General features: G+C 31.7%; 2 protein-coding genes and 1 long non-coding RNA gene across 3 annotated transcripts; 2 read left to right on the top strand and 1 right to left on the bottom strand.

The window, feature by feature from the left end:
* The first annotated feature begins 523 nt into the window (after window positions 1–523).
* Window positions 524–3,500, top strand: LOC109817467 (polygalacturonase QRT3). The gene is made up of 3 exons (XM_020382714.3): window positions 524–1,080; window positions 1,284–1,517; window positions 2,035–3,500. The coding sequence occupies exons 1-3, from the start codon at window positions 853–855 to the stop codon at window positions 3,046–3,048; spliced, it is 1,476 nt and encodes a 491-aa protein (XP_020238303.1). The 5' UTR covers window positions 524–852; the 3' UTR covers window positions 3,049–3,500.
* A 4,529-nt stretch (window positions 3,501–8,029) lies between these two features.
* Window positions 8,030–8,567, bottom strand: LOC145950806 (uncharacterized). Its single transcript, XR_014428656.1, has 2 exons — window positions 8,185–8,567; window positions 8,030–8,082 (listed from the first exon to the last, which is right to left on the bottom strand). It is a non-coding gene; the product is annotated as an uncharacterized LOC145950806 (long non-coding RNA).
* Window positions 8,568–8,712: 145 nt separating this feature from the next.
* LOC109817464 (cellulose synthase A catalytic subunit 4 [UDP-forming]) lies at window positions 8,713–13,985 on the top strand. The gene is made up of 12 exons (XM_020382710.3): window positions 8,713–8,854; window positions 8,933–9,131; window positions 9,372–9,490; window positions 9,656–9,722; window positions 9,849–9,999; window positions 10,074–10,686; window positions 10,787–10,924; window positions 11,216–11,341; window positions 11,641–11,853; window positions 11,953–12,468; window positions 12,665–13,015; window positions 13,099–13,985. Exons 1-12 carry the CDS (start codon window positions 8,786–8,788, stop codon window positions 13,678–13,680), a joined length of 3,144 nt encoding a protein of 1,047 aa, XP_020238299.1. The 5' UTR covers window positions 8,713–8,785; the 3' UTR covers window positions 13,681–13,985.
* The last annotated feature ends 11,812 nt before the right edge of the window (window positions 13,986–25,797 follow it).

Below are 25,797 nucleotides of genomic sequence, written 5' to 3'. Positions count from 1 at the left end.
TTATGAACTCAAAAGTTTTATATACTTCTACATTATAGAACACATGACAGTTGATATAAATAAGAATGACTCACAAGATTAATAATTTTAAATTAGATTTAGTGTTAAGTTCCTTGTAGGGTTTCTCATGTTAATGAATAATGAAATGCTGAATTTCTAACATTTAACCTGCTTTCTTGGTAACCCATTTACATTCTCTACCCCATTGACACAAGTTTTAGAAAATGTGCTGAAGTTTAATGGACCGCCAATGGCCATTTCTTATTTTTCCTAATTTTACACTCTAAGCGATAAATACATACCTAACACACTATTATTTTTCCCAATTTTACCATGATGAATCAACCAAACTCATAAACCTTGTCTCCACAGGACTTGTATGGTGGACCCCCTCTACCCAATAATTCCACAATATAATTTAAGATCATCACGTACAGGTGTGCTTTCTTCCAATTCCAAAATACCTTGTGCACAACATCAAACTAGAAAAGGTCCCAAAAGTAAGAAGTTGGTAAGTGCTTACTTTTCTGTGAGGTGAGGGAAAATGAGAAAACCTTTCAAGGAAAAAGGCTACTAAACTACAACCTTCACTAATAATATCATAGTCCAAATGACAAAGGGGTGTCATGTGTATGATCCAATATGAAAATGTCCCTACACATTTTCTCATCAAAACTTAGCTACCCACACTTCTTTCCATGTCTCCCTATTAATTACCCTTCTTTCAGTTCTTTCTCTCCCTCATTAGCCTTTCCCTTAACCTTATTTAAATGGCCATACAACTAGAATGGTTTTCCCCAACAGGATCACATTAACCTCAGTGCCTCAAACCTCTCTCCAACACCAACATCAATGGCAACAAGATCTTTGGTCTTGACCTTGTTTCTGGGGATGGCTTGTTCCATTGTAATTGGTTCATATGAGGAGATTTTGCCTCCTAGGACAATTTATAGTGGCAACTATCACGAAGCAATAAGAAGACTTCAGTCATTTAAGACCTCTCTAACCAGACATGATTCCATTGCTTCAGCACCATCTTCTATATCACCCTCCTTTAGTCCTTCTCCTTCTCCCTCTCCGGTAATACTATGAACATACTTTCTCACGAATCTGCTTAGATACAAGTTTAAAAGAGTTCTTTGAGAGTTCTTCTACCGGATAAAACTCTTTATTTTTTTGTAGAGAAATTCTCAAAAAAATTTCTAAACCTGTATGTAGACGGATACTTAGTACATTTTTTTTTCTGGGAAAATATCAAGTGTTTGATATTTTGTGTCATTCAGGATGTGGACAAGCCACGTGTATACAGTGTGACATCTTATGGTGCAGATCCAACGGGTAATTCAGACAGCACTGAAGCATTCCTTGAAGCCATAGCAGATGCAGTTAAAGGACCAAGTAAAGGATATTTGATTCAAGGCATAAGAGACCTTGGAGGTCCCCAGATTAATCTTGAGGGTGGAAATTACTTGATCAGCCAGTCACTGAAGTTGCCCTCAGGAGTAGGAAACCTTATGGTATGCCTGCAGAAACTGTTCTAGTTGTTAATGTTAACTTTATTCACGAACAACTTTTTCTGACAAATAACTATCATTTAAGGTATTGGTTAATGTACAATATGAAAACTATCTTCCGAAGTTATTGTTCATTATTATTTTCCAATTGGCACTTTGTTAGTCCATTGTAAGACTTTATCACTGGGCCAAATTTAATTTTTGAGGCCGGTGGTCCATATTTTGGTCATGATGGTAAAGCAGTTGGTCTAACCTGACCAAGAAAATAACACTATTGATATTAACATTGTAGAAAAACATTTTCCTTCTTCAACCGTTCCTTTTCTGTCACTACTTTTTGTTCTTTTCTGAATTGATTTTTTTTTTTTAATAAATTGTAACCAATACTCATTACATCCAAAATTTCAGAAAAGTCAAGGCAAATTGCACTTTCTATTTGTTTACTCAACAAGGCATTCAAAAGAACTCGAAACTTTTGACATCTCAATTTGACTTTTGTTTGTATTTTGATGAAAAACAGATACATGGGGGAACTATAAGAGCCTCAGATAGTTTTCCATCAGATGGCTATCTCATTGATTTGTCAACCTCTTTCAATGGAGGAGACAAATCATCCTACAATTTTGAGTTCATAACTCTCAAGGACCTCTTGTTGGATTCAAGCTTCAGGGGTGGAGGCATTTCAGTCATAAACTCACTTAGGATCAACATAGACAACTGTTACATCACACATTTCACCACCAATGGAATTTTAGTCCAAAGTGGTCATGAAACCTACATTAGGAACACTTTCCTTGGTCAGCACATAACTGCAGGTGGGGACAAACATGAGAGAGACTTCTCAGGCACAGGAATAAACCTCCAGGGAAATGACAATGTTGTCACAGATGTTGTAATTTTCTCTGCTGAAGTTGGAATAATGGTAACTGGTGAGGCCAATTCTTTTTCTGGTGTACATTGTTACAATAAGGCCACTGGCTTTGGTGGCACTGGAATTTACTTGAAACTACCAGGTTTGACACAAACCTGGATTGTGAATTCTTACATGGATTTCACTAGCATTGTGGCAGAAGACCCGGTTCAACTTCATATCTCTAGCAGTTTCTTCCTTGGTGATGCCAACATTGTCCTAAAGTCCAAAAATGGGGTGGTGAATGGTGTTAATATTGTTGATAACATGTTCTCAGGTTCAAATCATGGGGTTGAGATTGTTCAGCTGGACCAATCAAATGGTCCTTTCCAACAAATTGATCAAGTTATTGTTGACAGAAACATTGCAAGGGGGATGAATATAAAGGCCACAGTAGCAAAAAAATCCATGCAAGGGAATGGAACCTCATGGACCGTTGATTTTAACAATGTTTTGCTTTTTCCTAACCTTATAAAAAATGTTCAGTACTCTTTAAGCTCCACAGGTAGCACCTTCCCCAATCATGCTCTAAGGAACGTGTCTGAGAATCGTGTTGTGATTGAAACAAATGAAGCAGTGGATGCCAATGTTTTTGTCACGGTGGATCAAAGTGGGGCAAGTTGAAGAAGGTTTGAAGGTGGTGGCCAAAAAGTTTGGTCTAGATTCTTGACTCAAGAGGGAATTGTGCATACCTTGGTTGTGAGCTATATTTATTTCTTTGGACCGACATAATTAAACCATAGTCCCGTATACTAAACATTGCTATAGATTTAGAAGATTTAGGTTGACTGAACCACACAGTATACGGTAATAGAATGAAATGGAACCGATAGATGACATACTTTTTCCAGTTTGTTTATATAAAACTGAGTGAAATTTAATATAGGAACTTCACACGAACAAGTTGTTGTAGAATTTGCCGACAACACTATCAAATGAGTTTCCGTTCAAAGGGAATACTAGCCTATCGGAGGTTCCATACCTTTTGTAATACTTCATTTTTATAACATAAGTTTCCAATATTAATAAAATGATTAACCAGATCCATGAGGTCATTGAGGTGGATTAATTAATCAGTATACGGTTAGTAATTTGCCGTTCTTCAAATGTCAAAATGAAGATGTTACCATTTCTGAATTTTTTCTAAATTCAATATAATTACCAAAAGTGCATTGATTAATGTGAGATTCTTGTTAGAGTTATGTTTGTGTATTTTTTGAGAGAATTTATTTATATTAAGAGAAGAGTTATATTTTATTATTATTTGAATTTTATTTTTAATCATCAATTAAAAGACTTTTAATAAATATGAATATAAAACTTTGATATCAATTTGTAAGCTATTATTTACTTTAAACTTTTAATTTTATAATTTTGTTTATAATCATTATCTAAAATGTATTTAACTAATAAAGTATATACGTGTTTTATAAAAAAATTTTATTTTTTTTATTTTAATGATATGAAACGTATTAATAATTATTATTGTTACCTTACTTTCTTCTAAAATAATGATTAACTATGTATAAATTAATGTGTAATTAATTTTATTTCACTTAAAAATAAATGAATATAATAATATAATAATTATTGATGGACAACTTATAATGCCAAGGTACTTATTATCAGATATTTTAATAACATGATATCATATTAACCACTTACGAGACAAATGGACCACATTTCAATAACTTCACACTGCAATTAACCACTGGTTAATAGTTATATATAATCATATTTATGTTATGAATATTTAATAGTAGATGTCTATAATTATTATTTATATTTCACCTTAATTATTACTCTCTCTTTTATGTTGTCCTTCTATATTTTTTTCTCTCTTTCTTATCTATAGCTTTTATATCACAATTTATGGTTTGATATTGATTTTTATAACAGGTTATTTATTAATAATCTGACAAAATTAACTAATTTTTACACATAGTAAATCATATGACAATTAATAATCCTATAACACTATTAACTATAGCCAAAACTATCCATTATTTGACATTTTATAACCCGCAGTGCTATTTGGTATGAATGAAATACAGTACGAAATACATGAATTTTTACGTGGGCCAATAACTTTTTTACAATATTTTTTAAATAAAAAAATTAAGAATGTGTAAAATTCAATTAGACAGAAAACACGAATTTCATGCATATTTACGAAGAGATCATTTCGTACGTATTAACATTCTTTTTCAAATAACTTCATGATACTATTAATCATATCAATAATATTAATTACGCGAAATTATGTTAATTTGTTTTTAAGTATTTATAAAGCAAAATTAATCATATATTTACGTGTAGTTAACCACATTGACTTTATGAACATGAGGTGCACAAATCTTGGATGGACGATACTCTTTTTCTTTACCAAAATTGTCCTAATTAAAAAAATTTGGCAAATTTAACATTACGTTATACAACTGCTCTATTGAACTTAATATGCATCTAAAATTCTTCCACAGAAAAAATGAATTTCATAACGTTTTTGGGGTCTAAATATGACTAGCTAGGCAAAGAGAATTCAACCATGTTTAATTATCAAGACTTGTAAGCCATCAATGGGTCAAAGCACATGTGCCACTTTACACATGCTTTTCTTTATTGTCACTGTTATAATTGAATGATTTTTTTTTTTTCATTTTCTTTTTCTAATAACACTTCCAAAAGAAGTAACAATAATTTAATTAGTGGAAAATATAATCATGACTAGTACAAAATTGTGTCAAGGAACTTCTAGGAGGCGTAGTGGAACAGGTTAATGATTTTCAAGTGTCTAAGATGTGAATGTGAAGCTTTACATCACAAAAATTAATTCTAGGAAGAAACAGCGAAAGTGTAGAGGTTTGAAATTGAAACTAAGCATAACCGATCTTTGCTATTTTGAAATTTCTTGTGATGGCTGATTTACTTTGGTACAAGTCATTCAACAAGCAAATTCTTTACTTGAGAATATATAATAGCTTCAAGGAACATTAATTAGGACTTGATGGAAGGTAAAATTAACTAGAACTTTCAAAGTGAAATTTCTTATTTCTTCTTCCTACGGTAAGGAGCCAAAGAAATGGAATCTTGGTTAAAATTTTTGAAGGAGTAGAACTGATCATACGAATATTTTTTATTAGAGATAATTTTGTTTGAATATGATAAAATCATTATGAACAATAAGATTTTCTTTCAAAATATTTAATATAGTTATATATTATGAACTCAAATTCAAGATAACTAATTAAGTTGAATCAACTCTATATTAATTCATCAAAGTGTTGATAAATATAAAAGTGCCAATTATAAAGAGAGAAATAAAATTAAAACGTATTTTCTTTATAAGAATGAGGATTGAATCAAAGAATTGTCAAGTGGATTGTACCACATTTAAATAGTTATGTTACTCATACTATAATTTATATAAGTCATTTTGTATTTCTCTTCTTTTTTTCTTTTTGGATCTCTTTCTTAGTTGTATAATTTTTTTTTATATTAGTTATTGTACAAATAACATTTCTCAAATTTAAAAACTAAATAACATTCTTACCAAAACCTTGTTGATTGAAATTCACCCCCAAACTCTTAAAGAGACGTCATAAACATATAACAATTCGTACAACAACTTTTTTTACAATATTTTTCTTTTATATCTCTCAACCACATCATTTATTATATTTTATTTTTTTCTCTCTTAATTATACAATTTGTTATACAAATATATTCTCTTCTCATTAAATTATGTTGTAGTTGGAAATATTTCATAATAAATAAATAAGCAAAAAAAACTTGATAATAATATTTTTTTAGGAGAAATTAAGCCATTTTTTAACTTACTAACCAATTTTAAAAATGTGAACGAAAAATAGAGACGAGCAAATTCAGCAACTCCAATAAGAGTTTTATGGCGATGAGAGAATGTAAAAAACTAAAAATTTGAATGTTTGAAAGTAGTTTAGTATATAATTCTAAAAACGATATAAAAAAAAGATGATAATAGATACGAGTAAAGCATTTTATGTGGGAAATATTATAAATTTCGAGGATTACGCTAGAAATTCCATATAAGTATCTCATTGAACTGATTTAAAAAAGACACCACACAAGTATATAGATATTCTATTTATATTAATAATTTACAAGGGAAGAGGTACTAAGTGACTCTATATAACTATTTAAAAAATAAAATAAAAATAGAGAGTGATTTAAGTAGTTACATGATATAATAATGATTTCAAAAAATGGATAAAAAATACAAAAAATGAATAAATAATTGAGTAAAAAACTTCCTTTAGTATAAAACTAATTCACAGAAGAAACCAACAAAATATATAAAAGAAGAGAACTAATTAAGAAGTTTGTAATATTTTTAAGGATATAATAGTCTAGTAAAAGTAGTGACTAAAAAACAGTTATGAGATTTTTTAATTTTTTGTTTATATATAATAGTATATATTAGAGTTAACAATTATTCCTAACAAAATAATAACAATTAATTATACTTTTAGTAAACTAACTATTCTTATAGATCAAATTCTGTTGTCATATTGATGTACAAATAACAATGAGGAAAATACAACAGAGTTCTTTTATTTATTTTTTTTCATGTATTGATATGAGACAAAAAAAAAAGCCCAAACCAGAAAATCCTAGCCCAATGAGATGTTAGTCACCACCCTAGAAGACTGAAGGCTCATGATATATACACCTCCTTCTTTTAAAAAAAAAATTATAAAATATTATAATGTTTTTTAAAAAATTTAATTTTACACTTTCAACTTTCAATTTGCTACTTTCTTCATCTTATTCACACACTTTTTTTTTTCTCTTTCAATTTTCACATGCTACCAAAATAGGCGGGGTGAAGGAAAAATAAAGGGGTGCGTGTAAAAATTGAAAAAAGGAGAAAAGATATGTGAAAAAAAAAATACTAAATTAGACGTTATAGATGTAAAATTAAAAAATTTAAAACAAAAAATTTAAAATATTTTAAAATTTTAATTATTTTTTTTTTAAAGGAGATGTACTTATAGAAAAAAGGAGTGTATATATGCTTAACCAAGACTGAAAAAGCAAAAAAAAAACTCTTCTATCAGAAACGTTACCAATGAGATATCTGTCAGAGTTGGAAAATTTTTTACAAGAATTTTTTTTTTAAATACAATGTCAGTATTAATATATAGATGGTTATCACAGGTGATTTGATATTTATAACTTTTAATTAAAGACCAGAATTCAGTATTCAACTTAAACATGAAATTCCGTTACGGTGTTAATTAAAAATGAGTTTTAAGGTGACTTTTATAGTGATTGTTATTAAAATTAATAAATTAACTGTACTCAAAGAGTTTGTAATTAAATGATAACATAAAAAGATTTTACAGCATATATTTTTTGTCCTATAAAGCTCAAAAGTTGGCTACTTCAAACTTTTTAGAGGGGCCATCACTTTTGTGGACCAGAAGAAATAGAAAGTGTCAGCATTACAAGAGTATTAATTAATGTATGGGAAACAAATTATGAATTGGATTTGAGTAGAGTAAGGTTGACAGATGACATGTGACCTCAATATATGGGTTTGAAGTTGGCATTGGCAAGCCCATCATTGAAAATAAAAGAAAATGAGTTGTAGGTAAGATTTGGGTCGCATTTCCAACTCTAGAACATGCACAGCAAAAATCACATTTCCCAATAAAAAAAATGAAAACATCAAATCTAAAATATACTACAATTCATAATACAAAATACAAAATGACTCACATTAGTGAATAGTTTGGATTCAAATTGCAAGACTTGGTCCTCCATCTATGTTCGTTGTGGAATGTAAATGTTGAACTACTCTTCCCATTCCTCCTACAAATAGCATTTTCCATTTGGTTGTTATAGCTATAAATAAATGTGACATTACAACTCCCTTGTATGCAATGCGTAGTAGCATCATTAAGAACTAGATAAAACACCTCCATTGTTGGTCTTTCTTGCCTTTTCTGTTTAATAATATTATGAACCGAGACGTGACATAATAACCAGCTCGTGTGACACATTAAACATGAAACATGTATCTAATTGATCATGTCACGTACTAAGAACCAGAATAGATATTTCTCCTTGGAGTCCAAGCAATCCAAAAATAAAGGAAAAGGGCCTCACACCTATCGCTCCTTCCCTAACGTTACGTCTCTTAGACTCTAAGTTTGAGTCTCAACTCTCAAACACACACATACGACCCTCCAACTCACAGTTTGGTACACACTCACAACCACGACCTTGATGTTCATCTTTCACTCTCAACCCATCATTTCTTATAAAAACATCTTCTCCTTTTCCACTCTTCCCACCCACTCCGTAACTTTGCCTTGCCATGGCCACCAACTCCATGGCTGGCTTGATCACCGGTGCTCATTCTCATCTCTCACGTGACTCTGATGAGGTATAGTATCTTCACCTTCTTCTCATTTCATGTTGCACAACATCATGTGTAACATGTTGACATGTTCCATGTTTGCAGCATCAGGCTCCTACCCGTCAAGGTTCATCAAAAACATGTCGAGTTTGTGGTGATGAGATTGGATACAAGGAAAATGGGGAGCGGTTCGTGGCTTGTCATGTCTGTGGATTTCCTGTTTGTCGACCATGTTATGACTATGAGAGGAGTGAAGGAAACCAGTGCTGTCCTCAATGCAACACACGCTATAAACGTCACAAAGGTTATATAGCTTCTTAGCTCTCTAAGTTTTGTGTTATAGTTTAATGTATTAGGAAAAAACTTAGATGTAGTTTCTTACATAAATGCATCACAGTGAATCATTAGGACTTGGTCTAGTAGTGAAAATTGAGATACTAGATTCAAACATTAATGTTGTTTTTCAATCTTTCCCATCAGTCAAAAAAAGAAATGCATGTTAGTACTTATAATATCTGACACTTTGATGGTGGCTTCTGGGCAGGTTGTCCTAGAGTGGTTGGGGATGAGGATGAGAACTCTGATGCAGATGATTTTGATGATGAGTTTCAGATTAAGAATCATCGTGAAGATCTAGATCGGCAATATGATGTTAATCATGTGGTAATTTCTCTTGCAAAAATAAGTGGAAATGGAACTTGAAAATCTTTTATGTATTTCCACCAAATGGGGTTTGGCTAAAACTAATGAGACAATTAGTATTGTGGCTGTGCCAATTAATTGAATGTGAATGATCGAAGAGACTATGGACTGTTGTGATTTTTACAGGAAAATGGGGACTACAATAAAGAGAAGTTGCATCCCAATGGTCAAGCTTTCTCTTCAGCTGGGAGTGGTAAGAAACTAGTCAATTTTTTGACAGATCATAGTATAAGCAAATTGCAAATTATCAACAAGGATGTTTTTTATTTTTTTTGATATTCTATACTATTTGTTTATATATTGGTCTATTGTTGTTTAGTTGCTGGCAAGGATTTTGAAGGGGACAAAGATTTCTATAGCAACGAAGAATGGCAAGAAAGAGTAGAGAAGTGGAAAGTGAGGCAAGAAAAGAGAGGTCTTTTAAATAAAGAAGACGGAAAAGAAGACCAAGGTGAAGATGATGATTACCTGTAAGTCATCTCTTCTATTGCTCTTCTAAACAAAATATTTTAACTGGAACTAATCTTGTTTTGTCATGTGACAGTTTGGCAGAAGCTAGACAACCATTGTGGCGCAAGGTTCCAATATCTTCAAGCTTAATCAATCCATATCGCATAGTAATTGTGATGAGGCTGGTGATCCTTTGTTTCTTCTTCCGTTTTCGGATCTTAACTCCAGCATACGATGCATTTGCCTTGTGGCTTATCTCAGTGATATGTGAGATATGGTTTGCACTGTCATGGATTCTTGATCAGTTCCCAAAGTGGTTCCCCATCACACGTGAGACCTACTTGGAGCGTTTGTCCTTAAGGTTTGAGCGCGAAGGGGAGCCAAACCAACTTGCCCCAGTTGATGTGTTTGTGAGTACTGTTGACCCTTTGAAGGAACCTCCCATCATAACAGCAAACACTGTCCTTTCAATCCTTTCTGTTGACTATCCTGTTGACAAGGTCAGCTGCTATGTCTCAGATGATGGTGCTTCTATGCTTCTCTTTGATTCTTTGGCAGAAACTGCTGAGTTTGCAAGAAGATGGGTTCCCTTTTGCAAGAAGTATAACATAGAGCCAAGGGCTCCTGAGTTTTACTTCTCTCAAAAAATTGATTATTTGAAGGATAAGGTCCAGCCAACTTTTGTCAAGGAAAGAAGGGCCATGAAGGTGGGCATATACTTAAATATAGGACAAGTTGTTTATGTTTTCCTAGTCTCAATGTGCATTAGAGGCTTGTGGTAATACTTGTGTGGTTTCTCCATTTCAGAGAGAGTACGAAGAGTTTAAGGTGAAAATTAATTCTTTGGTGGCAAAGGCTCAGAAGAAACCAGAGGAGGGGTGGGTGATGCAAGATGGAACTCCTTGGCCTGGGAACAACACTCGTGACCATCCAGGAATGATTCAGGTTTGTCTATTGCATCCTGTTTCTCTTTTTGTACTTTTCATTATCTTGCCGTTAAGAAACAAAACTAAACGGAAACACCTTGCAATGTGAATAGCCTTTGAATTCCCCTTGCATTTTATGCAATGTGAATATATTGCCTATCGATTTTAAGATGAAATTAAACATTAATAATATATAAACTACAATTTCTTATTGAAAATTCAAGTTAGTGAAAATAAAACAAAGAAATTAATAAGAGGACGAACTAATATCAACTGATAGGCCTCATGAGTTATGGACTTGTCTTTGCAGGTATATTTAGGAAGTGCTGGTGCACTTGACGTGGAAGGCAAGGAACTGCCGCGACTTGTGTATATTTCACGTGAAAAACGTCCTGGCTATCCCCACCACAAGAAAGCTGGTGCCATGAATGCTTTGGTAAGTAAAAAACCTGAAACTATATGTTGTGCACCAGGGTTTACCACACATATATACATGTCTTCACATTGGTAAGATATTGTTCGCTTTGGGACTAAACTTTCACAATTTTACTTTTAGATATCACCCAAAAAGTTTCTCTACAAATGGAGATAATCATGTGTATGCCCATGTCTATCCTCTTGTTTGAATGATGTGAGACTTTGCTTGCATCTCAACATTGTATTGTATAGTTACTGCAGGACAAAGATATTAGCAACCTTGTTTCTAACTCTTTTCTTGTTGGCTATCATCCAAAGGTTCGAGTTTCTGCTGTGCTTACAAATGCACCATTCATGTTGAATCTGGATTGTGACCACTACATCAATAACAGCAAGGCAGTAAGAGAGGCTATGTGCTTTCTAATGGACCCCAACCTTGGGAAGAAGTTGTGTTATGTTCAGTTTCCACAAAGATTTGATGGTATTGATCGCCATGATAGATATGCTAATCGCAACACTGTGTTCTTTGATGTAAGTACCATTCTTCTAAACACCAACTCCACAAATATGTGCAAGTTTTATATCAAACTGATCTTGAACCTTTTGTCTTCAATGTTGCTTTGATCATAGATCAATATGAAAGGACTTGATGGGATTCAAGGTCCAGTATATGTTGGTACTGGAACTGTGTTCAATAGACAGGCATTATATGGCTATGATCCACCAGTGTCTGAGAAAAGGCCTAAGATGACATGTGACTGCTGGCCATCATGGTGTTGCTTTTGCTGTGGTGGTTCAAGAAAGTCCAAGTCTAAAAAGAAATCAGGAAAAGGTCTCTTCAGTGTTTTCTCCAAGAACAAGAAGAAGAAAATGATGGGAAAAGACTATGTTAGAAAAGGGTCAGGGTCCATGTTTGATCTTGAGGAGATTGAAGAGGGGCTTGAAGGGTATGATGAGCTTGAGAAATCATCTCTCATGTCCCAGAAAAGCTTCGAGAAGCGATTCGGGCAGTCACCGGTTTTCATTGCATCTACATTGGTGGAAAATGGAGGACTTCCTGAAGGCACAAACAGCCAATCATTGGTTAAGGAGGCGATTCATGTTATAAGCTGTGGCTATGAAGAGAAGACCGAATGGGGCAAAGAGGTAAAGCCATTATCTCAAAACAATGATACATTAGAATTTTCTTGATGCTTTGCACATCAAATATGCTAATACGTTTTATTACAATTACTGATTACACATTCACTTGCAACATAAAAGAAGGAACATAGAGTTCCATGATTAATTAATATATCTCTTTCAATCCCTTTTGACAAATTTGTTTTGATTACAAATACAGATTGGATGGATTTATGGGTCAGTGACAGAAGATATTTTGACTGGATTTAAGATGCACTGCAGAGGATGGAAATCAGTGTATTGCATGCCAAAGAGAGCAGCATTCAAAGGATCTGCTCCTATAAATCTATCAGATAGGTTGCACCAAGTTCTAAGGTGGGCTCTTGGTTCTGTTGAGATTTTCCTTAGTCGACACTGCCCCTTGTGGTATGGCTATGGAGGAAAACTGAAGTACCTAGAAAGATTGGCTTACACTAACACCATTGTTTATCCATTCACTTCCATCCCTCTGCTTGCATACTGCACAATTCCTGCCGTGTGTCTCTTAACTGGAAAATTCATCATCCCCACAGTAAGTGCCAGACAATTGTAAATTTCTTGAGATTACTAATGTAGTTAGATACACATATTCTGAATGAGTTTTGTTGTGTGCAGCTTACCAACCTTGCTAGCGTTTGGTTTATGGCTCTATTTATCTCCATCATTTTAACTAGTGTGCTTGAGCTCCGATGGAGTGGAGTGACCATAGAAGACTTGTGGCGCAATGAGCAGTTTTGGGTGATTGGAGGCGTTTCTGCTCACCTTTTTGCTGTGTTTCAAGGGCTTCTCAAAGTTCTTGGTGGAGTAGATACCAACTTCACTGTCACAGCAAAAGCAGCAGAAGACACTGAATTTGGAGAGCTGTATCTCTTCAAGTGGACCACTCTTCTGATCCCACCAACCACTCTCATAATATTGAACATCGTTGGAGTTGTGGCTGGAGTCTCTGGTGCCATCAACAATGGATATGGTTCATGGGGACCTTTGTTTGGGAAGTTGTTTTTTGCCTTCTGGGTCATTGTTCACTTATACCCTTTCCTCAAAGGTCTCATGGGAAAGCAAAACAGGACTCCTACCATTGTAATCTTGTGGTCAATCCTTCTAGCATCCATTTTCTCTTTGATTTGGGTCAGGATTGATCCCTTCTTGCCCAAGCAAACTGGTCCAGTGCTCAAACAATGTGGAGTAGAATGCTAAGACCTTGTGGAGAGGCATGTGGATGTCCCTACTTCATTTGATGAGTAATGGCACTTGTGTGCATGCTTTTATTTTGTTACTGCTATTGAGTGATTTGACTTGATGAGAATTATCTGTGTACATAGTCCTGAAGCAGAAAATTGGGTACAATTAGAATGTGTTCTTTTACATGGTACAACAACCATATATCATAGCCATTGTCATTGTTTTGGAAAAATATTGAGTTTTGGTGCTACCAGATGATTTTTCATCTATTGAAACTTGATTCTTGAAAATAATACTAAACTTCTTTTTTTTTTTGCCAACTTGATATCAATTTGCTGTAGTGGTTTAAATGCCAACTCCTAACTATCATTTCACATTACTAACAAGTGAAATAGCGATGAAGTTCCAGTTTTAAGAAAGATAACTTAATCCTAGTTGCCCTTGTCCCATCAGTTGGTACACCTACTTCACCAAAGGTGATTTTCCTTCCTTTGGAGGTATCCTACCACACAAGTCCTTTAGCCAAAAAATAGAGACAAAGGACTTAGGAGCTAACAATAAATAATTGACAAATGATAGTTATACCTCCCTTAAATCTTAATTAATAAATATTCTTCTCTTTTCCTTCTTTAATATTCTTCCCTGTTTAATTAATTCCCCAATTTCAATTATTATCAATTGAAACTTTGTTGCCAGAAACTACTTTTCTGCTCACCCTTTTCCCTGTTTGTTCAACTCTGAAGAAAAAATGTATGAGCATGTTTGTCCTCTTCATTGATTACGTTCGTTTTTATAGATAATTTTTCTTTTTGTTTTTCTGTGATTTTTTTTTCTATTAACAATTTTAGTTTACAAAAATTGTCTTCTTCGTCTTGTTTGTTCTATTATGAAGGAAAAAGGTTTGAGCGAGTTGTCCTCTTTGTTAATTACACTTCATTTTTTTTTATTTTTTATTTATAAAAAAATCTCCTATTTATTTTCTTCTTTTATTGACTTTTTCTGTTAATTCTCTTTAGTGCGCTTTTCTTGCTTGCTTTTGTGCGTACTTTTTATGAAAAAAGTCATGGTGATGAAATTATGCAATGTGGTCAACCTCTATGAAATGTGGTGCAAATGATAGGGTTTGACAGATGAATCATGTGATACAACTTCATCATATTGTGAGTTCTCTAGAAAGTGAACTTTTGTTTGGTGTCATTAGACACAGTTGTGAAATATGATCATATTGGTCTCAAAATCTTCTCGAGTTTCATTTAACTTTCTCTCTAACACAATATTTCAATTATAGTGCACACTATATGTATACAAATGTCAAATATTAGCCTAGTTAGGACACACACGTCATTTTTCTCTTTTAGTAAAATTCATAAAACTACAATGACACAAAGTAATTAAATGAAATAGTAAAAGTTAGACTATACAAGGATCATAATATGATGCGCTCAACTGAAATGCAAAAGTAAACTTTTTATTTTTCTTTCTAAAATTGATATATATATATATATATATATATATATATATATATATATATTCATTTTGTTGTGGTTTTTCACTATATTAAACATGTTCTTAGTAAATGTTTCTTAGGGCATATCTAATGAGTGGTTCTTACATAAATTTTTAGGATAAAAATTAATTTTTAATTTTTCACCATCAAAGTAAATGAATTAAGAACTTAAATTCACTCTTCTATTAGAGAAAAAATAGAAAAGTTCTTAAATTCTACATAGTGTCTGAGGGCTATTTTTTGAAAGAGTCCTTTTTTAAGTTTTTTTTATTTATATATATATTTTTTTATCTTTTATCTGGTATAAATATTAACAACTATAAATATTTATATATTAAACACGAAGATCTATCTTGTATGAGAGTGTTTTTAGGAGTTTTTCTTTTAATAAGAGAATTTTTAAAGCTTTTTAACTTTTTATTTAATTCAATTTTTGTTATCATAATTATTTATAAATTAAATTTTAATTTTATTAATTATAAAAATAAAAATAATATTGTATTATAATATAAGTTATTTATCATAAATTTAAAATATAATTTATATATTTAAAAAAATAATTTATTTAAATTTTAAATATAAATTATATATTCAAACACAATATTTATTTTTATATATAAATTAGTATAAAATTTTATTGTATATAATAAATATTTATTCTGTATATTATACGAATAAAATACTATTATATTTTAATTTTAAATTTTTCATTAAAATAAAGAGATGGAAGAAACTTTAATTTAGCTATTAGTAAATTTTAAATACATTTTGAATTTTCAAATTACTTATTTTTATTATAAAAAAATTCAATTTTTCTCTTCAAACCTATGTAACGTTGTGGTTTTTCGTAAAGTAAACACTTAATTTGATCCCTTAAAGATGGTAGAGGTGGTGGATAAGTCTTTGAAATTTTTTTGTGGCATTTGGATACTTAAATTTTAATTTCGTTATGTAAGTTAGCTTTTCCGTTATACTTAATTACCAACTTTATTAGTCTTATGATCGATCAATAATTAATTATCATGTTGACACATATTCTCTCTCCGAGTTAATCGTTCTATATACTAATCACCTAATATGGATCATAATACAAGTTTTGGTACTTTCCAATTAGTGAACATTTTATCATGTTTAAATATTTTGGTCATGAATGTTTTAGTTAAAATGGAAGGTTGTTGTTGGTTTCATAGGGTAGTTAGATTTTTATGTCTTTGTCATTCTTAATTTCTTTGTTTATTATGGCTACATGTTTAGAATTATAAATCCTAAATTATTTAATTTGAAGTTTAGTAAGATAAGTGGTCATATGAAAGATCTCAACCAAGGATGCATTAATTAAATATGAGTGTTTTTTCTATGTTTAATGAATTACAAAGCACCTCTAGTAGTGAGGAAGAGCTTAGTGATAATGATCTTCTTTGTTACCGTGAAAATAAGGCTCTAGTGAGGGTTTCACAAACAACCAAGCACTCAAGGAATATTTTTTTTTCACTTGTCTTTTTCCAAGGGTATGATAGTATATTATTGATGTTATTTTTTTGTTTTCTTTTTGCTTAATGATCTAACATTCAGATTGTTTTTACTAGTACAAGATCATTCAAGCAACTGTTTCATTGCTTATGCAAATGGGCACAATGAATAGAGCTCAAGGTATGTATTAGAAGCAGAGCAGATTACGATGAAGCAAATGTGGAAATTAAAATTGAAATGTTGCTTAGGGTAGATAGATTTGTGGTTGAGTTGAAAATGTTAAAGGTTATGATGTTTGTTATCTTTGTAATTATTATAAATTTAATTATAGTTTAGGTTGTGTTTATGACGGAACATAGGGCATAAGTGTATTTGGCCTATTATGTAAGTGACATGACTATACTAAAATGTAAATGGCATGTCTTGTAGTAATGAAAAATTGGATTACTCATGAGTCTTATGCTTTTTATGTTATGTAGTTAAATTTAAGTGTTATTCGTTGGTATAAAAGATGTAGAACCATGAGAATTAATTATCTTCTAAGAGACAAAATGATGGGATGATAAATAACATTGTTTGCATAATTAAAAATTAACAAAATAACATTAAGGTGTTGGCTATAATTACATACATATTGAATAACATGAGTTTCATATTTTTGAAAATTTGAGCTCAAATTACATAATAGAACCAAAAAAAAACATAATAACAAAACTGAAATTTGATCTCAAAATACCCGATAACAAAACCCCAAAAAACATAGTAATGAAATTGAAATTTGAGCTCAAATTACATAATAACAATTATACTAAACAGAACCCAAAAAACCAATAAATCCAAAAACATTGTCGAAAACAACTGTGCAACTTGTGTTTCTTGTTGTATTGCGTCAACCTCGACATTTTCAGCTTGGATAGTCATCGCTCTAGTTGCTTTCTTCTTCTTCTTCAAATTGGGATCAAGTGCAAAATCATCAATTTTGCATCCTCTTTGATTATGTCTTTCATGTCACACCTTTGGCATTAGACAACAACATATTTTCTTTTTAGCTTATTATTTTGAACAATTTTTTCAATGTCATCTTTCCTACACTGAATTTTGAACCTCCCCGATTTCCTTTTAACTGGTGGGGGAATTGACCTAACATAATCAGCCATTTGCCAATATTGAGAACTTTAGGTTGGTTGGATGAAATGCTGGTATGTTGCATTGTATGAACCCATGAACAATCAAGCATCACAAAAATCCTTTAGAAAGAAACTTTTGTATGTTATTGTTGCACATGTATGTTGACATGGTATACTTGCATAGTCTACGCCAGAATATTAAATTATTGTAGATTTACACATATTCAATCTTGTGTGCAGAAAAGACGACAAAGAAATTATTATTTTTAATTAATGATAATTAATAAGACTCTACCAATATTATAAATTATGTATATCAGTTAAATAAAAAAATACATAGAAAAAACAAAACAAGTAAAAGGCATATCATATAAATTGTTGAACTTCTAAGGTTGTGGTAATTTTATGTTTTTGTCATATCATTGAGATTTTATCCTTACAACTTTATTCATATAAACTTACATTTGCATATACCTATTCTTAAGTTATACTATAGAATATATTTTGTTAATTATATGATAATGCAAACATAACATGTAAGGATCATATGATATTGAGCCTAGGCATGTTGGCTAAGCCCATTAAACATCTAAATCTTCAAACTTCAGAATTTACACACAATTGTAATGGCAAGAAATCAACATGAAAGGAACCACAAATTTAACAAAATTGGATAACTTTTGTAAATATTCAAAGTATTAGATGTATCTTCACTTCCACAGTTCCACCTACACACAAACATGTTATAAGTCAAGCACTTGAAGCTATGTAATAATGTATTTTCTTATTAACTTTCAACGGAACCTTACTTGTGTAACATTAGGGTGCTCTTAAATTTTATGAATAACTTACAAACTAATTTTTTGTTTTTCACAACATACGTAACAACTCCATCATGGCGAGCTGTCCTTTTTTAATCTTTTAAGGATATTTAATATGCAGAACTTTCTGCTTGGAACTATTTTGAAAATTAAGAGTTCATTTTTTTATATTTTAATTATAACTAATAAAATTTTAGTATGTTGACATAAATATTAAAGTCTTTTCACTTGGAGTGTGTTAGGAATATGCCATTAGATACTGATAAAGTAGTTTTAATTTTTAGTTTAAATAAGTCAATTAATTAGTTTATAAAATTATGTTCTAGTGTTTCTTCTTTTATAATATAATTGATATATTTAAACACAATATTTTGTTAAAGTATTGTTAATTTTTAATTTGAATAAGTCAATTAATTAGTTGATAAAATTACATTTTAGTGTTTCTTCTTCTACAATATAACATATATTATAACACAATATTTTTAGTTTGTTAAAGTATTTTTAATTTTTAGTTTAAATAAGTTAATTAATTAGTTGATAAAATTATTTTATAGTGTTTCATGAGAGAATGAAGAGCCTTCTTAGACATTGCAATGACCACTTGTTTCAATGTATTTGTTTGTAATATGTGCAACTTAAATAACTTTTATAGTTTATTATTAATATTAAATTATATATCTAGTGATATAATAAATATGTAGATATTACATATATTATTTTGTGATATCAATTATAAGTATATTATATTTATATATATACATATTATTTATATTTTTAATTTGTATTAATATACAGTTTAATATGCAATTTTTTCATGTATTTCTTTATACAAAATAAAAATAAAGATAATTTTAAATAAGATGAAAATTAAAATTTAAGATACGATATGAATTTACTAAAATTTATAAGTATAAAATATATACAACATAGATATTTTTTTAAAAAAATAATAGAAATTGGATCATGTGATTCAATTAATAATCTACTAGTTCAACTTTTGATCCACTAACCCAATACCCTAACCGGTTTGATAACTGATCCAGTTTTTAAAACTATGGTTTAAATCAATAAAAATAATATTGTACTACAATATAAATTATTTATCATAAATTCAAAATATAATTTATATATTTAAAAATAACTATTTATATAAATTTTAAATATAATTTACATATTCAAACATAATATATATATATATATACATAATTTATTATATATTTTGATTATATATAATAAATATTTAGGCTGTGTATTGCATGACTAAAATATTAGTACATTTAAATTTTTAATTTATTAATAAAATAGAAGAGATGAAACAAATTTTAATTTAGCTATTAATAAATATTAAATATATTTTTAATTATATAAAATACTTATTTTCATTATAAAAAAATCAAAATTTCACTTCCACCTATGTAACACCATGGTTTTTTGTATATGTAAATTGTTTGATTATATAATTTATTTTATGATATTTGTTGTGTTGTTTATTGTTAGGAGACTTGAAAACTAAGAGATAAGTTGTAAAGTAGTTTAAGAAGAGATTGAAGTTGAAATAGGAAAATAGTGAGGTTAGCGGAAATACACATAGAAGGGGGGTTGAATATGTGTTTGTGTGAACAAAGGTATTTTATAAACGTTTTTGCAACGGTAGTGCTCTTCGTTCATTGCACTTTTGAATACCAGACGATTAACCAAAGTTTGCTTAACTTACTATCAATGCGTCTGAAGGATTTATCGTCCACTAGAGAAAATGTTCTGTAAAGGTATTAATTTAAGTTCTTACATTTCCTTTTCAAAATGGTTTCGTTTAAGGATAAGTGGCAGATGAAACTTTCAGTGCAATAAGTCTGTTAAGCAAGGTTGGCGTCTTCGTCTAAAAGTTGTTTCTAAAGATATATAAACGTTAGACGAAGTCTTTCTCAAAGGTTTCATCAATAAGGAAAATTTGCGTCTAAGTAAGTAAGGAATGCAATCATTTTATTCTGGTTCACTCAACTGAGCTACGTCCAGTCTCCTTCAACTTGAAGGGTTCCACTAGATATGAAATTCAATACAAAAGTATTATCGACCACTTCTGACCCGTTGACTTCACTCATCAATGCTAGTATATTCTTCTTAGTCTCTTCAGGCTAGCAGTGAGTATTATGAACCATCCAAGTTAGAACCACTCCTAGTCCAAGTATTCTCGACCACTGCTGGCCCAAGTATTCTCGACCACTCCTGGCCCGCCAGCTTCACTCATCAGCGCTAGTATTCTTAAACCACTTCTGGTTCTTCAAGTATTCTTGACCATTCCTGGCCCGTCGGCTTTACTCACCAACGCTAGTATTCTTAAACTACTTCTAGTTACCCAAGTATTTTCGACCACTCCTAGTCCGTCGGTTTCACTCACCAATGCTAGTATTTTCTTATCAGCCACTTCTGGCTAGCAATGAGTATTCTTTGACAAGCCCTTCCGGGCTTTACAAGTATTCTTTCCCTAGCCTCTTCAAGCTTTACAACGGATAGATGTATATAGTCGGGTTCAAGTGTATTGGGTTACTCTCACAGAGAGAATACATATATGATCTACACTCACTAAGGTTTGCTACCTTAGTTTTACAGAGATTTTGAGTGTGTGGGTTACTCTCATGGAGAGGATACATAAGTTTACAACACTCACTAAGGTTTAGTCCATCACTGACGTTTTCGAACACCTTAGTCTATAGAGATAAAAATACAATATTACATTGTACATATGACTATGTATGCTCATCTCTGGTCTCTGTCTCGTGGGCTTGATATCACTCTTTTTCTTCCAATCAAAAGCCCAGGGCAAGACATATAATCATTCTTTCGTTGCTTCTTGCCTAACCTTTTTTGGTTTGATGTTGTTGCATATTTATAGGCCTGTAAAATTTTCCCGTTGCATATGTCCGTTGAAGCTAATATAGTCATTCATAACTAGTTTGATCCTTTCATTTAATGCATTTGGTCTTGCATTAAATGTTACTTCTTATTCTTAGACATTGCGTGTATTCTTCTCTGTGTTGTTGCTGTAGTGTTTGACTTTAGAAATTAGTTGTCTTTTCTGGTCATGCAGCAATATAGTCGTTGTCCTTTTTTGAAAAAGTAATCACTTTCTTTGACACATGCATGCTTTGCTTTTGCATGTTTCTCTTTTCTTTTGTTCCTTCGTACGCGTTTTACGTTGAAAGCTTTGGTATGTTCATAGAGACATTTTGTCTTGTTTCTTGAGGCATGATTCTTTATTTTCTTGCGTGGCAGTCTTCATCTTCGTCTGTTGGTCCTGTGCATTTCAATCTTAACTTTTGCCTCAACGTCTGAGTTCAATGCTTGAACTTTTCTTTGGTCTGATTAACAATGTGAGTAGACAAACATTATTTCCATCTGGAGTGTCTCTCAGTCTGTGTTGTCCTTCGTCTAATTTGCGCTTTATGATAGTTATACTAGACATGTCTTTGTCGGAGTATTTTTTGATCGTCTGGCGCATATTCGTGTTCCAACTATCCATCTCTTTGACGCTTGGTTTCCTATGTCTCTTGCTTCATTTGTCTCATCTTCCTCTAGTTCGTGTCTTGCCTTGACTTTTCCTTATAGACTTCGTCTGATACTTTAGTGTCTCATTCTGATGATAGTTCTCTTCCATCTGTGAGCAGACTTTGTTTTGATACTTGACTAACCATCATCTGATTCTTTTATATAGTTTGCACAATCTTCGTGGATTGTTGCATTTAATTCCTTTGATCTTGCATTAAATGTTCGCATGTTGAATCTGCACTTATCGAGATCTTTTGTACTTTCTTGGTACTGTTGCTTTAAAGTTGTTATATTTTCCTGTCTGGTAGGTGTACTTGTTCTGACACACACTGTTTTGATTTGTGGATAAGCGCTCGTCCATTTGTCTTATCTTCCTTCTTATACTTTAATGACTCTATATGTTCTTCTGAGAGTATGGATGTTAGGTAGTTTGTCTCGTTGTGTCTTCAAACGTAATCCAGCTTCCGTGCTGTGTATTCGAGTCTCTATCTGATTGATTGTTGTAGATACTTGATTCTGTCTATGGTGCTTTAACTTAGTTTTGCCCATCGTCCATGGTCTTGTATCATCTGAGGCTTCATTATTTTACTTCTTGTGTTGGGCTTGATTCCGTTTGATCGTTTGATCTCTTCATCTATCGTCTTGTTAGCTTTTTTCCTTCATCTTGGTTGCTTGTGCTCTTGTCCTTTATTTCAATTGTGTTTGAGTTTGTGGGTGTCTTCGTCTGATGTAGTTCCTTCTTTTGCTCAGCCTTTATCCAAATGCTTGCTTCACATCTCCTTGATTCTAGTATGGATGTATATTCTTTATTCAACAGTTTACTTGTACTGATATATAAAACACTAACATGTTAGAATAACAATATGTATTATATTTGTCTCATTTAAAACCTTACTGGATATTGCTTTCGTCTTCATCTGACTTAACAAATAGAAACCAGAATTACACGAGTTTTATTTTCAATAATCTAATGAGATAAATAAGAAGAAAAAAAACATTGGGATTAACAATAATGACAAAAACAAGAAGAAATCGTTTCAAGAAAATGTCAAAATAATAGCACTCAAATTTTCTATTGTGTCCTTATTGCAAAAAGACTGATCATCTACAACAGAGATGTTAGTGGAGACTTGATGCAAAATGTTATAAGTATAGGTAATTAAGATACGTAAAAAATGTATGCATATCTCACGAGTAACAATAAGAAGTCAACATTGCTAAAAATCAACAAGAAGAGAAAAAAGAACAATTACTATCAATGTCATGCTTTACAATTGAAAAACTCTCAAAGGTTTGGATTTTTGATAGTGATTTTACAAAATCATATGACTTATGGCCCAGAACTTTTCAAAGATCTCAACAAAATTGATATTTGATATTAAAAGTCTAAATGAGAAATAAAACACACCTTGGGATAAAAGGCAAAGTAACAATTGTTATTAAAAGTTATTCAAGTTGAAATTAATATCTAATATTTTTATGATCCTAATGTTAATAAAAAAAAATTTAAGTGTTGCTCAATTGTTGGAAAAAGGCTACAAAATATTATTTGAAGATAAAAATTGTGTGATGTGACACCCTTTACCCAACATAATACACAATAATTGTAAGATAAAATTTGAATGAATAAAAACTTTCTCAATTAGCAAATAGGTAAAGGATTCACATTCACATATATAATCATAGTTCACTTGCGAAAAGTACAAAAGAAATAAAGTTAAAGGTTTTCCAAACAAGAAAGAAACTAAAGTCCTAAACTAGTCCTAACTATGCCTCGATGTCACATATCCTATCAGAGCACTCCTAATGGAAGCTTAAGCCTCATCACCAACATCCTCATGCTAATGATCACCTGCAACACACAAAATACACATAGAGCAAACAGGGGAGTGAGAAACATCTCACTCGATTTCAGGTGTAAAAATAACAGTTAGACAACAGACACACAAAAAACATAATACAAGTCACAAGCACCAATCAGATATAGACAACACACATACACAATTGGCATCACATGCACACTCATTTATCATGCAATGATGTCATGGACTCGACTCATAAATGCATGCATGTTGTGTCAGTCACGTGTCTCATAATCACATATCACGTGGTATGCTGTCGAAGCAACATACCTGGAGTAGTCTAGGAGTACATGCCGACTCAACCGTGCACTCTCAACTAGAAGGATGTACTGCTAGGGTCTCGTCGGGATAGTGAAGTCGCGCAAGATACATCTCATGCACACAAATGGGTAAAACTAGGCCTTCCAAATTGCACTATCCGCTAGGACTCCTCCAAGATGTTTCATACTTGGAGGGCCTTCCCTAACGATGTACTTCATATCGTACCCTGTCACATAAATGCATATGATGCATGTCACACATTCACAAACTCATGGACTCATTATTTCACTTGTCATATATATCATGTTTCATTGTCACATATCATAATATTTCATATCTCATATTCACTTTTCACATTGTTTCATCATATTCACATAATCTCCACAAGGCACTTTAATTCATATTAAAACTTATCTATTTTTGAAATTAAACACATCTTTACACTCAACATCACACAAGGAACGCAACAGAACATTCAGAAAATAAAATAGAAAACTTTTATAAAGTGTCTGTTCCTATCAGGCAAGGGATTGGGGGCAAATCCTGCTACCTAATAGTTATTCCCACACCCTCGAGTGAGATTTCTCACTCCCCTTTACCTTGATAAGCAGAAGATGAAGTCATAACAGAATCTTGTTGGTCTCCTTCTCTTGGTTCTCCTTGGTTTTCAGAGAGCGTAGAAGAAAACGACGTCAGAAGCGTAAATTGCTTTTGGTAGTGTCTGAGTATGTTATGTATAGACGTCAAAAGTGGCCAGAACGGCCCGTTTCATATCCAGGATGGCTCGTTCTGGATCCATTTGTCATGTGTTAAATTCGCATCTAGAACAACCCATTCTTAAACCAAAATGGTCCGTTCTTAAACCAGAACGGCCCGTTCTAGAGTTGAGTTTTAACTCATAATTGTCATGTTGGAACGGCCCGTTCCAGGTTACTAAATCAGTCTTTATAAGGCTTTTTGAGTCTCCTGGTGTCATATCAAGTTGTTTCCATGTTTTGGGAGCTCCTTTTCTTGATAATAGAAGTTTATTCCATTGTTTGTATGCTCCGGATGAAATTAGGTGTCTACAATATTTATAAAATAAATTTAAATATCAAAATAATTTCTATAATACCTTCATATAATTTATGAAAATTGGGGTGTTACATGTGATAAAAATATAAACAAAGAAGTGTTCAATGTTCATGTATAAAAGACAAGTGTTTTGCCTTAAATTTGGTGAAGGAGAAGTCAATTTGTTTATAATATAAAAGTTAAGTTATACTCTATTACATTGACACATCATTATAAAATCAATCTCACACATTGCCATGTCAACATATTTGTCTATGCATCAATTTCTTTACACTTCTATCTTCTATTATATTTTTTATTTGCCCTCTATATATTATATCTTTCCTATGCATTCTATTCAATCCAACTCACTCATGTGTCATCTAATTTTCATCCCACTATAATCATCATCATCGAAAAACATCTCTACTGTGCATTTTATTTAATTCAACTCTCACTCCTTTATTGTCTAATTTTCATCCCAATGG

The sequence above is a fragment of the Cajanus cajan genome, chromosome 1, assembly GCF_000230855.2.
Source record: "Cajanus cajan strain Asha chromosome 1, NIPB_CcT2T_4, whole genome shotgun sequence".
Classification (NCBI taxonomy): domain Eukaryota; kingdom Viridiplantae; phylum Streptophyta; class Magnoliopsida; order Fabales; family Fabaceae; genus Cajanus; species Cajanus cajan.
Note: the sequence above shows the minus strand (reverse complement) of the source record. Positions and strands in the feature narration are given on the sequence as shown.